Consider the following 16,299-nt stretch of genomic DNA (forward strand, 5'->3'; position numbering starts at 1 on the left):
GAATGAAGGTGGAGGTCACGCTAATGAAACTATGTATTTAAGGGTAATACCCAGTAAACAAAGTGTTTGAGTTTGCTCTTGAAATTGAAGGCTCTCTTTCCATTGTAATTTACTGACTTAATCAAAACGTATTTATTTAGGATATTAAAATTAGAGGCAAAGCAAGTGATTATGGAATCTCTTGGGAGGATTATCAGATCTCTTGCCAGGATTGGGCCCTTGACAATTTAGAAGAGTCATTTTCATGGAATTTTATTGTTGAAAAACAATCAAGACACAACATGACTTCTGCCGATCTTAAGATTTTAGATGTTTTATTTAGGTGCATTGTACTGACTGGGCTCCTTGTTTCTCTCATCCCATCCTCTCCATTCTTCTAAATTTTGTCAAATCTCGATTTTTTTTTCTAAAGATTAATTTCTAGTATGGATTTTATGTAGGTTTGGGCAAGTTGAATTATTGTTTTCTTATCTTTGTCTAGTGCTTATGTATGTACTTCTTGTTTTCGTCGTTTATCTCAATGATGTTTTTTCTATTGTTTCCCTATTGTTTTAAAATAAAGGAAAAGATAATTTTAGTCAAGCTTGCTTTTTGTAGGTTTGATATCCTTAGTAATCTGTCAGAGTGAAAATATCCCAAAGGTGTGTTCCCTTCTAAGAAAATATTTCTAGTTCTTAGAAGCATGTTGTGAAATACATATTGTTGTCTTCTAACTAAGTAGCGTGCATGGGGAATAATACATTTGCATGAATTGCTTGCTGGATGTAGCTTTTATCTCTGTGATGGCCCACACTGAGTCACTTGCCAAGTCATTGCTTTGGTTAATCTCTCCTTTGTTGTTTGTGGTCATTACGATGTAAAGGAATTTTCTAATAATTTCTTTTTAGAATATCTCTGTGACATAGTAGGTTGGAATGATTTTGACCCATCTCACTTTCTGTGGTGTGACTTGGCTCATGCCCCACCAGCTGAAGAAACTTTACATGCTGAGGTGGGGGAGTCTTTCCAATTTTAAGAGAGTGTTTAATTCTACAAACCAGAGGAAAACTGTGTGGGCTGAGGAAGGTTGATTTGGGAAGTCTTACATTTCATTGGATGCACTCTTACAGCTGAAGACATTCAGAGGGTAAAAAGGCATCAGGGGGAGGTAGTAGAATCTATCTAATTTGCATCAAAGACCTGGAGGCATAGGGAACTTTCAGATGAGAGCCAATGAATAAATCATGGCAAGGGCAGCCAAGTTGAACCTACATATTTTACTGAATAATCGAGGAGGGACCTGATCAGTTCAGAGAATATGAATTTGAAGGCAGGCTTGGTGCTTAAGAATGGGCCACTGGCTGATTGGAAGTTACACATGCTACCTGCAAAAGCTACATGTATGGGGCTGCTTGGGTGGCTCGGTTAAGCATCCGACTCTTGATTTCAACTCAGGTCATGATCTCAGGGTCGTGGGATTAAGCCCTGTATCGGGCTCTAGGCTCAGCATGGAATCTTCTGGTCCCTCTCTATCTGTTCTTCCCGCCGTGTTCTTTTTCTCAAATAAATAAATAAATAAATAAATAAATAAATAAATAAATATCTTTTTTTTAAAATAAATAAATATCTTTTAAAAAAAAGCCATATGTATAGTCAAGAGTACATGTCTTATTTGGATTTTACAGATTCCAAAGACACATTTGGGCATTTTCTGTATACATAAACTGACCCACCAATATGTAATTTATTTCGACTGCAGACTCCTTTGACAACATGGTACACTTTTACATTAATATGGCATATCATGTGTCCAAATCCAGACAGTTCCACTGAGCAAAAGCCAGGTACACCATGGTTCGCCTGGAGTGTATCACTTCCCACTGAATTAAGTTTAGAAGGTGTTTCTTCTCTTTTTAAAGTGACCTAGATTCTATGGAGTCTAGCATTTAAGGAAGTGACATTTTAGAGTTATGACTGGTTGATTACTCCTCAAGGGTGGGTAGTTGTAGGTTGCAGAGGCATCATCTGATTTGTTCTTTGTTTTGAATCTAGTTACTTAGGAGTCAGATTTTATTGTTACCAGAAGTATAGAAAACTTCTAGTTCACTTCTACTGAGACCCACAGAGCTAAAAGAACATACCCACACAGCTCATTAGACCCAACTTGTTGTCCCCATGGCAGTTCTTTTGGATGGTGCTCTGGGGACCCTAGGGATTGCTGAGGACGGGTGGATTAATAGGGTCTCTCTTACCCCTTATTCTCCCATTGGTTTCCATTGTTGACTAGGTTCCTTGGTACTTCTCTGTAGAATCTCATGGCCTCTATCTGACCAGGTACCCTCTGCTTGTAGAATGTCCATGTGGTATCTCTAGTAGTATAGCTCCAGGCTTACCAGGAAGCTCAGGGCTCCCAAGGGTACAGAAGTAGACACTTCCAGACCTTCAGTGCTTAGGCCTGGGATTGGCATAGCATCCATTCTTCTGCCATCTGTTGGTCAGACAAATCACAGAGCCACCCAGATTCCCAGAGAGGAAACTAAACAGAGCATGAGTGTGAGGCACAGTTTATTGGGAGCTACCAGTGTAATCTGTTTATAGTGATGCTTTGGGCCAGCTCTCATAGGCATGGGCCTGAGACATGTGAAGGGCTGGTCTCTACTAAAAATATATTTTTTTCAAAGAGAAGATAGAAAGTAAAAAGGACTTAAAGCACCAAGAGTGTTCTGGAGGGGATCATATTGCTTCTTCCTTTGTAGGTATTTTATGAAGACTCTCACCAGTGCGAAGAGGCAGGAAAACAGATGACCTCTGAATACCCTTTGGGATCTTGGAGCTTTGATCCATGTTAATGTGTTGGAGCCTGTTTAACCTTGATCCCTCCAGGTTTTTACCGAAGTGAAGCCTGAAGGAGCCACTTGAAAGTCAAAATACAGTATCAGCTTTATTACTGTTAAACGGGATTGGACAACATGCAGTACCACCTGTCTCCCTCTTCAAGACTAGACTTTGACTTCTAGACCATAAGTCACTGACCTACTCCTAGACCAAGAAGCTGGAGGTGACAGGGCAGAGAGCTGGCAGTGGGTTCTTTTCTTTTTTCTTTCTTTTTTTTTTTAAGATTTTATTTATTTATTCATGAGACACACACACACACACACACACACAGAGAGAGAGAGAGAGAGAGAGAGAGAGAGAGACAGAGGCACAGACACAGGCAGAGGGAGAAGCAGGCTCCATGCAGGGAGCCTGACGTGGGACTCGATCCTGGGTCTCCAGGATCATGCCCTGGGCCGAAGGCAGGCGCTAAACCACTGAGCCACCCAGGGATTCCTTTTCTTTCTTTTTTAAAAGTAAGTTCCACGCCCAGCAGGAGCTTCACAACCCTGAGATTAAGACTTGAGTTGAGATCAAAAGTTGGATGCTTAACCAACTGAGCCACCCAGGTGCCCCTCAAGTGGATTTTTTTATTTTTAAAGATTTTATTTTATTTATTCATGAGAGACACACAGAGAGAGGCAGATACATAGGCAGAGAGAGAAGCAGGCTCCGTGTAGGGAGCCTCAGGGGGACCCAATCCCAGGATCCTGGGGTCGTGACTTGAGACAAAGGCAGACACTCAACCACTGAGCCACCCAGGTGCCCCCCAAGTGGGTTCTGAAGCAAGTGACTCAGGTCCTCTCTTCCCCCACCACACCTGGCACAGGCAAGTCTGAGAGGTCAGTGCACACAGTGGATTCTCCTTGCTTTTGAGATACCTACTAAGAGCTTGATCAATCTACTTAGGTGGGTAGAAGTGAGGGGGGCAGTGAAGAAAACTGTCGAAAGTGTTCAGTCTAATGCTTCCTTTTGGGGATGGATAGATACTCCTTCCTCTCAGTGAAAGCCCCAGATGTGGAAAGATAAGTGTTGCCTTCATAAAAGCTATTTATCAAACTAGAGCTTTATAGAACTACTGTATTCTGCCAAAACCTGGAGTCCTGGAGCAGTACCAAGGATTTTGAGGGAACTGCAGAATTTGTGAGCTGTGGTTCTGCTGAATCTTTAAGGATTACTGTAGAACATCATAGAGTTAAGAGCATTGGCTTTGGTGTTTGTGATGGTTAATTTTATGTGTCAACTTGATTCAGTTATTGAGTGTGGAGATATTTGGTCAGATATTATTCTGAGTGTTTCCGTGAAGGTGTTTTTGGATGAGTGGAACATTTAAATCAGTGGATTGAGTAAAGCAGATTGCTCTCCCTAAGGTAAGGGGGCTTCATCTAATCAGTTGAAGGGCTGAATAAGACAAAAAGCTGACTTTCCCCTGAATAAGAGGGAATTCCTTCTGCCTGACTGCTTGTATGTTGGGACATTGGTCTTCCTGCCTTTGGGTTTGAAATGAAACACTGGCTCTTCTTCAGTCTACACCATGAGCTCTCCTGGTCTTAGGCCTTTAGATTTGAACTAGAACTACACCATTGGCTCTCTTGGGTCTTCAGCTTGCCAACTGCAGATCTTGGGATTTGTCATCCTGAGCCAATTCCTTGTAATAAATCTCTCTTTCTCTGGATACACACACACACACACACACACACACACACAGACACACCTTACCTCCTATTGGTTCTGTTTCTGTCAACCCTGATTCAGTGTTAGTTTTGTCAATTTACTAAGCCTTTTTTGCAATATCTATAAAAATAGATGAACATTAGTGTCTGCCTACCTCGAGGAGTAATGAATGACCCAATAACTATTAATACATGCAGTCTTGATGATGTCGATGCCCTTTTCACCAGTGAAGAATGGCAGGTATCCTAACATTTCTCAGTTTAAAAATCTCCAAGTCTCTTGTATTCAGATCAGGCCAATTCTGCTGCAGCCTTAGGAGATTATGTCTTCTTGATGTTTTAGGAGATTCCCACTTTCTGTGCCTGTCTCTTCTTATGCAGACCTATCTCTGGAGGCATGGTAGCAAATTGACTTAGACCCACTTAGGTTCACTTCTTTATTTTATTTACCAGAGCTTATCTCGCTCAGTAGCTCCCCCTCCACTGAACAGCAAAGGGAGACTATGAATGTCCCAGTTAGTAGGATCTCAAGCTCTGCTCTTTTAATTATTCTTTTTTGGGTAACTCAGTCTCTTGTGTTGAGAAGCCAATTCTGCCCATCCCTTTGCTTTCCTGTACGATGGTGTGTGGGGTAGAGGCAAACACTTGCACCACCTTGGGGGCCTCAGATCCCCAGTGCAAGGCCTTATTTCCCCTCCTCTAGTTTCTGGCAGTGGCCTCTGTTCTAGTCACTAGGTGACTAGCAGCTGAACTTATATTCTGTTCTTTGGTTTGAACAGAACTTGATGCCCTGCCTCGACCTGACACATACTCCCTTGTGTGTGTGTGTAGTATGTGTATGCATGTGTGTGTTATATATGTATGTGTGTATGTGTATACACAACTTGATCCTATCTAGGTCTCCACTAGCTGTGCTGCTCACCTCTGATATTTGCCTGAACCCCCAAGTCAGGCAGTTTGACACACAGCCTTTGGCTACAGGGTCACTTTGCTCCACTGTGATAACCATCTGCTTATGCAACGTCAGCACTAGTGGCGTAGTTGGGAGCTTCTGGATCCTTTCCAGAATCTTTGGGAGCTGAGGGGGTGCTTAGGAGGCTAATACAGCCAAGTTTGCTCTACATGGTGCAGCTGGAAGCTTCTGGATCCTTTTCAGAATCCATAGGAGCTGAGGGGGCGGGGGCTCAGGAAGTTAATATGACCAGGATTGCTCTGCAGCATCTTTAGGTCACCAGTATGGCATCCTCTCTCACCCTTGAGTGTCAGATGGGGATCCAGGCATGAAGTTTCCCCTCCTCTTCTGTCCTCTTCTGTCGCCATGTGGAAGCAGGACTGTTAGAGAATAGGTCAACACACCAAGGTTTAAGAAGTGGGAAGCGACAATTTACAAGTGAAGCAAGAGACCAAACATTGAAAATCTAGACAGGAGGGCAGCCTTGGTGGCTCAACAGTTTAGCGCCGCCTTCAGTCCACGGCATGATCCTGGAGACCCAGGATCAAGTCCCACGTCAGGGTCCCTGCATGGAGTCTGCTCCTCCCTCTGTCTGTGTCTCTACCTCTCTCTCTCTGTCTCTCATGAATAAATAAATAAGATCTTAAAAAAAAAGAAAATCTAGACAGGAGAACCCAATCATTTAGATGAGGAACAATTACTTCTGTACACATCAATATTTCCTAAGGACGTCTTTGTAGATCACAAAGTAGAATCATAATATATGGTGACAATAATGGTAATGTTGACTCATCAGTTGAAGATCTCATTATACTTAGTATTTTTATAGGAAGGCACATAAACCTATGTGTTACAAAGATTTTCATAGAAATGGTCTGATTTTGGTACTTAATGGAATAAGAGTGAGATGATATAATATGATGATTAAAGGATGGATTTTGAAGTCAGATAGACCTAGATTCAAATCCTGACTCTAACCTGCCATGACTGATTATGTCCTCAGAGGCTAAGTGTAAAATGATGAAATCCGTGACGATTCATCTAGTAAAGGCATACCACATCACAAAGATTATTTTGAAGGTTAAAAAACCCTCCCCTTAATATATGGTAAAGTCTTAGTGCAGAGCCTGGCACAGAGTAAATTTCGGTAAATGGTAAAATTTTTCCTTCCACGCCACATCTTTGGGTAAAGAGGGAGCTCCTAGAGCTTCCATCATATAGTGGCAAGGGAATCGTGCTCCCTGGCAACTGTAATTTCTTGCTTAGGTTAACAGTAGTTAACTACTTTAGAATTTTATATTCTACGATGAGAAATCCTCTGAGTATTTGATCAGTAGGCTGATGTTTCTATTCCTACAGCACTTCCTATTTTTCTATTTCCTTTCTAAAGTCAAAGAAGGTACTAAGAGACTTACTTTTTCCCAGATAAGACTGCAATCTGCACCCTACTGACAATGAGAATGCTTGAGGAGGGTGGGCACCTTTAAAGGATGACCAGAATATGTTTGTGGGAAATTGCAATGATATCTGTAGCTTGAAATGTATCCTGTTCTCATTTTTTAGCAAAAAAAAAAAATTAATCAATAAGTTAATTTTTTCTGATTAAATTCATTAAAAATTAAGAATATACTTATTTTTATCAAAGTAATATATGTTCTTGGTTAAAAAAATCAAACTGAAGAGGTTGTAAAGAAAAATAACCGTCCTGAGCCTTGTCCCTTTGCCTTGCTCACTAGAGGTCACATGTTCTAATTTTAGCTGTTTCTTCTTATAGTTTCTGCCATGTTTCCAAATAATATGCATTGTAGCTATTTCTAGATTTATCAGTTTTAGCTATTAGCTGTTGACTTCTGTTAATTTAGCTGAGTTCTTATCTCGGTTTACTTTCTACCCCCTTCTTTTAATATAATTATATTACTCCCTTATTGGTTATGTTTGCAACTTTAAAATATTTGTACCCTTATTATTATATCAATTAGAGATATCATATGATTTGAGAACACTTTTCTCTCTAAACTTATCATTTTATTTTTACGATGTTGGAATTGATAAGATTATATTGAGATATGTATAGTTAAATATTTCATGCTTTGACTATATGTTGGTTTTAAAAATTGTAGATTAATAAGGTGTTTTCATTGTCATGACAGTGATGAGACATGATGTGATTTGTTCTCCCTTCTTGCACAGCTTTAGTTTTCTTTGGTACTACTTTCTTTTTCTGCCCCCTCCCCACCCCCAAATTATATACCTATATTGACTTATTTTTTTGAAAAGATTTTTATTTATTTGAGAGAGAGATAAAGAGAGAGAGAGAGAGAGAACGAGCCAGGGGTGGGAGGTGGGCAGAGGGAGAGGGAGAAGCAGGCTCTCCACTGAGCAGGGAACCCGATGTGGGGCTCGATCCCAGGACCCAGGGATCATGACCTGAGCTGAAGGCAGACACTTAACCACCTGAGCCACCCAGGTGCCCTGTATATTGACTTTTCATGTTGTTTCAAATGATCAGTAATATCCTCAGATCCTGATCTTTATCTTCTAGAACTTCTGTTCTTGGAATCATTCTATGCTGAATGCTTTCTTTTAGCTTCCTTCCTGCTTTCTATATTTGGAGCTACTTTTCCCCTTGGTTCTCATGTTATCTTCTTCCCTTACTCCTTCACTTTGCTCATACACATACCCAAGTAACTTCCCAAGAAAAAATATGTGGTAGGAGAATGCCTGGGTGGCTTAGTGGTTGAGCATCTGCCTTGGGCTCAGGGTGTGATCCCGGGGTCCAGAATGGAGTCCCACATCGGTCTCCTTGCAGGGAGCCTGCTTTTCCCTCTCCCTCTCCCTTTCTCTCTCTCTCTGTCTCATGGATATATAAATAAAATCTTTTTTTAAAAAAAGGATATGTGGTAGGGCACCTGGCTGGCTCAGTCGGTTAAGCAACTGACTCTGGATTTTGGCCCAGGTCATGATCTCAGGGTCCTGGGATTGAGCCCTGTACTGAGCTCTGCACTCAGCAGGGAGTCTGCTTGAGGAGTTTCTCTTCCCCTTCCCCTCCTGCCACTCACACTTGTTCTCAAATAAATAAATAGATCTTAAAAAAAAAAAAGAATATGTGGGAAATAACTTTCCTAGGTCTTTGCACATCTGGATATCTTTATTCTAGTCTCCCATTTGATTGTTTTAATTTTTTAAAAATGTCTCTGGCTTTTTTTCATGTTGTTCTTTATGCTGTTGCTACTAAGATGCGTGTTGTTTCTCTTGAATTGATGCTCTGTGTCTTATTTTTAAAAATGCTTCTATCTCTTTCTGTCTTATCTATGAGACTCTATCTTCTAATATTTATGTTGAATTTTTAATTACTCACTTTTACTTTATTGAGGGTCTTACCTGTAATCTTATTTTTTTCATAGCATCCTGTTCTTGTTTTATGGTTATAATAGCTCTTAAATCTCTATGAGGATACTAAATGAGGGTTTTGTTAAAGTTATTTTTTGTTTCTTATATTATTTCTACTTCTTCAATAGTCATTTTTTCTGTTCTTTTTTACTCTAATTTTTGTGGATTTTTATCTTTTTATTTCATATATTTTTATTTTAGAGGTTCCTAGGATAGGAGAGAAAATAAACACATGCAGTCAAATCATTATGGATAACTGGCTGTTATTCCTTCTTAGCACGTAACTTTAGTTGGGCATTAGCCATGAAAGAGCTCACTCAGTTTTTCCCAACTATTTGAGGTCTTTGAGGAAAATTGCTTATACTTTTAGGAATCAACAAGAGAGTTAAACTGATCGGACTTCATGTATACTTAGGGGTGATTTAGTGAATTTTTTTCATTATTTTTTTTTTTTTAGGGAAAGCCATGTGCATGAGTGAGGTGGCAGTAGAGGGAGAGGGGGAGAGAGAATCCCACATGGGGCTTGATCTCATGACCCTGAGATCACACCTGAGCCAAAATCAAGAGTAAGACACTTAATTGACTGAGCGACCCAGGTGCTCCTGACTTAGTGAATTTTGTACTTCTTTTAAGGCTTGGTTGTTCTGTTCAAGAATAATTCAGGAAAAGAAGGCCAACATGAAGGGTTATCCCTTTTTAAAAAATAATATCTTTATTGAGATACAACTCACATTCCATAAATTTCACACTTTTTAAATGTATGATTTGTGTGTTCAGAGTTATGCATCCATCACCATGATCACATTCAAGAACATTTTCATCACCCCAAAAAGAAACTCCATACCCATTGGCAGTCACTACATCTTCCCACCCCTCCCCTCCAGGCCCCTGGCAATGATGAATCTACTTTCTGTGTCTATGGATTTGCTGCTTCTGGACTTTTCACGTAAACGGAACCAAAAAATATGTGACTTTTTGTGTCTGGCTTCTTTCACTTAGCAATATATTTTTAAGGTTCATCCATGTTGCAATATGTATCAGTATTTTGTTTCTTTTTATTGCCAAATAGATACCACATTTTGTCTGCCCATCAGTTTAAGGGTATTTTGGATTGTTTCCACATTTTGGCTATTATGAATAATGTTGCTATGAACATTCATGTACAAGTTTTTATGTAGACATATGTTTCCATTTCTCTTGAGCATGTAGGAATAGAACTGCTGAGTCATGTGGTAACATTATGTGTAACTTTTGAAGAATTGCCAAACTCTTTGTCAAATTGAATGCACCATTTTATATTCCCATAAACAGTGCACAAAGGTTCCAGTATGAGGGTTCTAATTTCTCCACATCCTCATCAACACTTGCTATTGTCTTTTTTATTATAGCCATCCTAGTGGTATACCTGAAGGGTTATTCTATCTCCAGAACATAGTCAGAGACCTTTGACAGTCAAGCCCATCCTAGGCTGGTCTTCAGGCTTATCTCCTCTGAATCTTCCTGGCTACCCTTTGTCTACACCAGTCTTTATGTGTTCCATGCTGCCAGACCTTTGCTCATGCTGGTCGTCAGTCTGGAATGTTCCCTTCCTCTCACAACCTCTTGAGTTCACCAAAGGCAGACAATATGTTTTCATTTCTCTAAGTATTGTTTTTGTATCATATGTGGTAGTTACATGTTAGGCATTCAGAATGTTTGAATGAGACTTACTTATCTTTCCAGGGTAGAGCAAGTTCAAATGTGACCCCTCTGAGACACAGTTCTTTACCTCCCTTGGAGTTAATCATTTTATTACTGGTTTCTTTAGTTAGTTGTACACATGTCTTTTTGTCCTGATAAGTTCCTGGAATGCATGGATCATATCTCAGCCTTGTTATCTCCAGGGTCTCATCATGGGCTTGGTACCTAGTGGGTACTCAAGGACTATATGGGAGAAATGGAGGTAAAGACTGGTTGCAGATTTTCAGGAAAAGCATATTTATAAAATTAACAGGTGTATTCTTTAACTTAATGAAAGTTGTGTTTTATGTTCCTTTTAAATAGCTGAAAGCATTTCCAAGAAGAGTTTACCATATTTAGTTATTTCTCCTCCCTTTGGTTCCTCTATTTCTTCCCACATAAATAAGAAGGGATGATTACCCATACTGTGAATATATTGTAGATGCTGTACTAGAACAAAATTAGCCTCCCAATTAAATGAGGACATTATATGTCACTTTGCACAGTATGCATTTCATTTTGCGCAGTGTGCATATGTAAACAAAACCCCCTCAGTTCACAACAAAAGAAGGGTTGTGTGTGTGTGTGTGTGTGTGTGTGTGTGTTTTCCCCCCTTGGGGAAGTATTCTGTGGAGACGAGAGAGACAAGCTAAAATAATGATGATACTTAATTTCTGGATGCTATTTGCTTAATTTGAGGTCTTATTATTTTATTTTATTTTTTAATTTGAGGTCTTAAAGAGAAAAAGATGGACAGTTGATTACCTGAGCGCAAAAAGTACTGAAGACTTTTGATCTTGAAAAATGTGGGAAGTGGTGAGAACACACCGAACAGCCATACGTCTCTGGCCCACTTAATTTGCATCCGAAGTGCATGTGGGCTGGTAGTCAGTGAAAAGAGATCTGAAATGTGGCTTCTGTGGCTACAAAATCTGAGAATCAGCAAGAAGGTTTTTGCCATTGTGAGCATCTGGATCAGGTTGTATAGGCTCTATATTAGGAGGGTCTAGTCACTTCCTAAGTAAGAGGAGGGCTGTCTGGTGTGTGTGTTCCATGAGGTGATCCTCTGTCTTCCTTCCTCTGTCTCTCTAAGAAGGCTGTCAAAAGACAAACAAGGCTGAGATGCCAGATGGAGCCCAGAAGAAATTCCTTTTGCATTCTCTCTTGCTCCAGAGTACTATGTACTTTCTTTGAGATGAGTTAGTACTTGCACGTGTCTCTTAGGAATCACTGGATTTCTGCAGGATTCATTGGTTGGTTGGTTAGGTATGTTTCCATTGCTAAATTCCTCTTAGAGGACAATAACCTTAGCATTTGAATTCAAAATACTCAACTTAAAGGACTGTTCTTTTGTATTCCTCACAGGGCCATTTCCTGTTCAAGAGACTGTTTTAGAGGGAAGCCAAGATACCTGGATTGGTTGACATTATCTGTGTCCTCATTGAATCTCAACTAATGTCTTGCCTCCTATACCCTTTTCTTTTCTTTTCTCCTTCTCCTTCTTCTTCTCCTTCTTCTTTTTTTTTTTTTAACAGATACTAATTTTGTATTGGGGAATGCCCAGATAGTGGACTGGCCTATCGTGTACAGCAATGACGGATTTTGCAAGCTGTCTGGCTATCACAGGGCGGAAGTGATGCAAAAAAGCAGTACCTGCAGGTATTTATGTTTGGGGCTGTTCTGTTGAACAATCTATCACAGTACCTTCTGGAAAAATAAAATGGCTGACTCGGTGTGGGGATTGCCTTTCTCTCATTTAGTGTTAATTCATATTCATAGTAACATTATCTCTCGTTCATGTACTGTACTGAGAAATTGAAGAAGCCTTAAAACATGGTCTCTGCTACCTGATGGACTTGCAGTCACTGAGACGGAGGCACCTAGAAAAACTCAAGAAAGTCATTTTATCTAGAAAATGGGGACTCAGAAGTTTATGAGGTATTAGATGAAATGATATGAAAGTTAGATGTTGAAATGAAATGAACATGAAACAAAATTTTAGGTGATTAATCTCTGAAAATACATGACTGAGAAGAATCACTATGACGTTGGCCACAAGGGCCTTGTTCAGAGGGCTTTTCACCAGAGAAAGAAGAGAGCTGGGATTGGGTTGCCTTCTAATTCATGCTGTCACATCTCTGGTAGCTAACTCAAAGGCAGAGGCAAATGGTGCTAACAGCGCACGCGGCCTATGCACTTGACAGTGCATAGTGGCCACCTATGCACTTACCAAGAAGTACCCTTGGGTCGGGGCACTAGCACTAGAAATGCTCCTTTAAAGCATCCACAAGGTGTGGAGCAGAGCAGAGCTAGCAGAACGAGCAGTGCACGTGCCTGGCCCTCCTACAGCCCCAGCCCTGCGGTGCCCTGGCAAGGTCTCAGCTCAGTCCAGCCTTCAACTCCTCTCCCTCACCTTCTTCGGAGTCTTCTGTCTTCAGTGGTGTTTGCATGAAGTGAAATCATCTTCCCAGACCTGGCAAATCCAGAAATAAAGTCAGCTCCGGAGGGTGGAAAAACCTGTCTGACACAGGCATAGTCTTCGGTTGTCAGAAGTTGCATTTTGAGGCTATGAAATCAGGCATGTGACGAGTTATGGTGAAAAGTATTACATGCTTTGAAAATATCATTTCCTTAAATTGTAGGTGTTTTGGGGCTGGGAAATCTGAGATTCCCCTTCTTCCCTGAAAGGTTTAGAAGTTATGACTCTTACGTACTGTAGTTGAATTCTCTGATGTTTGTGGTGTGCTCTTACCCTCGTTTCTGTCTCTGTATCTGCATCTCTGTCAGTATTTGCACATATACCATCAAAACAAATCGGGAGAGTCAGCCTCACTTTTTGATGTGACCTGAGCAACCTTTCCTTCCCTTTCTTGCTTCTTATTGGCTTTAATCAGACACGTGAAGAAGATCAGATAACTTGCAAATTTAGTCACTTTCCCTTTTATGCACCATGGTGGGAAAGTTCTTTAATTCCCTGAATGTGTCCCTTTTCCTAAAGATGAAGCAAACCTGCCTTGTTTGTGCTGGCTCTGTTCCCAGGAGCTCAGGAGCCCCTTTGTGCTTATTTATTGCATTGCAGGTATTTGAAATCCAATGTCCGGGTAAAGGAAACTTATAGCTGCCAGTAAATTACAGTTTGAGGAAGTACATTAGACTAATGAAAGCTGGGTGTGATTATGGCACCTCACTCATTTCAAGCCTTCATTTTACAGGGATTTGTTTTACCTTGTGAAGGAAACAGCCAGCATATACACCATCATGTCACTTAAATGGAAGGTGCTTATATAGCAAATTAACTCAGAAAGAAAACGTGGGAGGAAGCTAGAAAGGCAACTGGCTAAATAAGATGATCACAGAGCCTAGTTTTTACGTCCTAGGAGTTGTCCTCTTGTTCTCAGGCAGGGCTAATTTAGTCTTGACCTAGCCGTCTTTTAAAAGATAATTCAACAAGATCAGTTATCTGTTTTCCTGATTTATAGATGAAAAGCAGAGTGCTACATGAGAGAAGCACAAGGGCAACCATAGATAATAATGTCGCTCAGTGAGCTGGGAAGGGACATAATAACAAAAGTGACACAGAATTCATAATGTCAACAGTGAGGGCACTTTTTTTTTTTTTTTTAAATACAGTGCTGGCAGTGGGAAGCCTGCAGTAAAGCTCAAGGCTTCCAATATCAAGCCAAGCAAGGCTCTTGAGTTGGTGGTAGACTCTGAGGTTCTTTGTGGCTCTGAAATTCTGTGATTCAAGTGATCAAGATCAAGTTAGATTGCATTCGGTGTGCACAGTTTCTGAAGATGGAGATTATATTGTTTAGGAACATACACCACTGCTTCCACGTCACCCTAGGTTCGGGGGCTGCACATTGGTGTCCTTCTTGTTCTGGTCACAAGAAGGCCTGAGGTGGACAGGGGAAGTGCTCGCTGGGTCCATGGGGAGCCTGAGTCCTGTCCCATTGAGAGATGGCTTTTCCCCTCTTCCATGCCATTAGTGTCCTGTGCCATTGTTTATTCCACCCAGTGGGGGGTGGATCTTATTCCCAGAGGGACAAACCTTATTCACAGTGGGATTCAGGAAAATGGGCAGTCCTGGCAGTTTTCCTGCCTCTGCTGAGAACCGGAATTAGTTGGTAGGAACATCTATCTAGAGGTTTTCTTTAATTTTCCTTCATGCTACTTATTTCCCCCCTTAGTATACTTTCCTCCAAATGTGAGCGGTAGGGAGGTGTACTGGTAAGAACTGTAGGATTTTATCATTTCTATTTTTTAAACCCAGTGCTTTTTTGGGGGTGGGGTGGGTAGGAAACAGAGCTGCACAGACAGTGGCTGAATCTTCTGTTTATTTCCTTAGCTCTGCCTTAATGATTAGAGCATCAAATTGTACCCTTTGGTGCAATTCTTTGGTTGATGGATTTTTGTGATTTTTCCTATTCTTTTGTTTATTTGAATGGGAATTAGGAGAGGGAAAAAAAAATCTGTCTCCCAGATTTGCTCCGCCATCTTCCCCGGGAAATTTCCCAGAGTTGTATTTTAAAATGCACATCTGATTATGTAACCCTTTTGCTTAAAACCTTCCAATGTCTCTCCCCAAGCCCCCTGCCCACCCTGTTGCTTTCAAGATAAGGCTGAACTTACTTCACATGGCTTATATGCCATGTACGCCTTCATGATTTGGTTTGTGCTTGTCTTTCTATGTTGTCTCTTGTGAAATCTCCCTTCATTGTGTATATTCCAGTCACACTGAACTGAACGACATTCAGGTTCTAGAATTAACCTTACTCTCACATCTCTGTCTTTGCACATACTTTTCTTTCACCTGGAATGTTCTTTTCCCTCCTTTGCCTTCAAATTTCCACCTGCTCTTTAGATTTCCTCTATCTTTACCTCTGGGAAGCCTTCACTGAGCCCTCAGGGCTCTGTGCCCATGTCCTGTGTTCTGTAATTCCACATGCACTGGTCACACTGTTTTCGGATCCACTCTTTTTTATGTTTCTCCCTTATTATACTGTTCATTTCTGGGGGGTGGAGTGCTGATGAATCAGTACATTTTTTTTGATTGATTGAATGTTCTGTGTGTGTGTGTGTGTGTGTGTGTGTGTGCGTGTTCATTCCACACAGCACAGTGCGAGGTATAGGAAAGATGCTTAACATATGCTGGTACAATCATCAATATTTGTTTAACTAACTTGAGTTTTTTGGTTGATTTGCAGTTTTATGTATGGGGAGCTGACTGATAAAGACACAATTGAAAAGGTGCGGCAAACGTTTGAGAACTATGAGATGAATTCCTTTGAAATTTTGATGTACAAGAAGAACAGTGAGTATCCAGACCATCCTGAACCATACCTTCACGTGCTCGGAATAGTAAAAGAGATCCTCTAACTTGGTTGACGTCTTGGGTTTTCTTCTCCTCATCAGCTAAATGTTACTTGAGGCTATCATGTATGTTGGGATAAATGGTATAGATTGCAGAGTTACACTGTGCCTAATGGAACACTTGAACTTGTCCACCGAACAGTTAAGACTTCTTGATCTCAGGGCACCTGGCTGGGTCAGTTTGTAAATCATGTGACTCTTGATCTTGAGGTTGTAAGCTTGAGCCTGATGTTGGGTGTAGAGATTACTTAAAAATAAAATCTTATTAAAAAAAAAAAAGATTTCTTGATCTCTTTTTCTGCCAAGCTAGTGTTTTTCCTATTGGTTTACTTATGGTGA

General features: G+C 40.6%; 1 protein-coding gene across 2 annotated transcripts in view; it reads left to right on the top strand.

Moving 5' to 3' along the window:
• The window catches only part of KCNH1 (potassium voltage-gated channel subfamily H member 1), a 370,271-nt gene that overhangs the window by 15,488 nt on the left and 338,484 nt on the right, over positions 1-16,299 (top strand). For both annotated transcript variants that reach the window (XM_055319555.1, XM_055319556.1), the window contains exons 2-3: positions 12,123-12,246; positions 15,795-15,901. In XM_055319555.1, the coding sequence (XP_055175530.1) occupies positions 12,123-12,246; positions 15,795-15,901 (231 nt within the window). The remainder of the gene's footprint in view (positions 1-12,122; positions 12,247-15,794; positions 15,902-16,299) is intronic.

The sequence above is a fragment of the Nyctereutes procyonoides genome, unplaced genomic scaffold (assembly GCF_905146905.1).
Source record: "Nyctereutes procyonoides isolate TBG_1078 unplaced genomic scaffold, NYPRO_anot_genome, whole genome shotgun sequence".
NCBI classification, from domain to species: domain Eukaryota; kingdom Metazoa; phylum Chordata; class Mammalia; order Carnivora; family Canidae; genus Nyctereutes; species Nyctereutes procyonoides.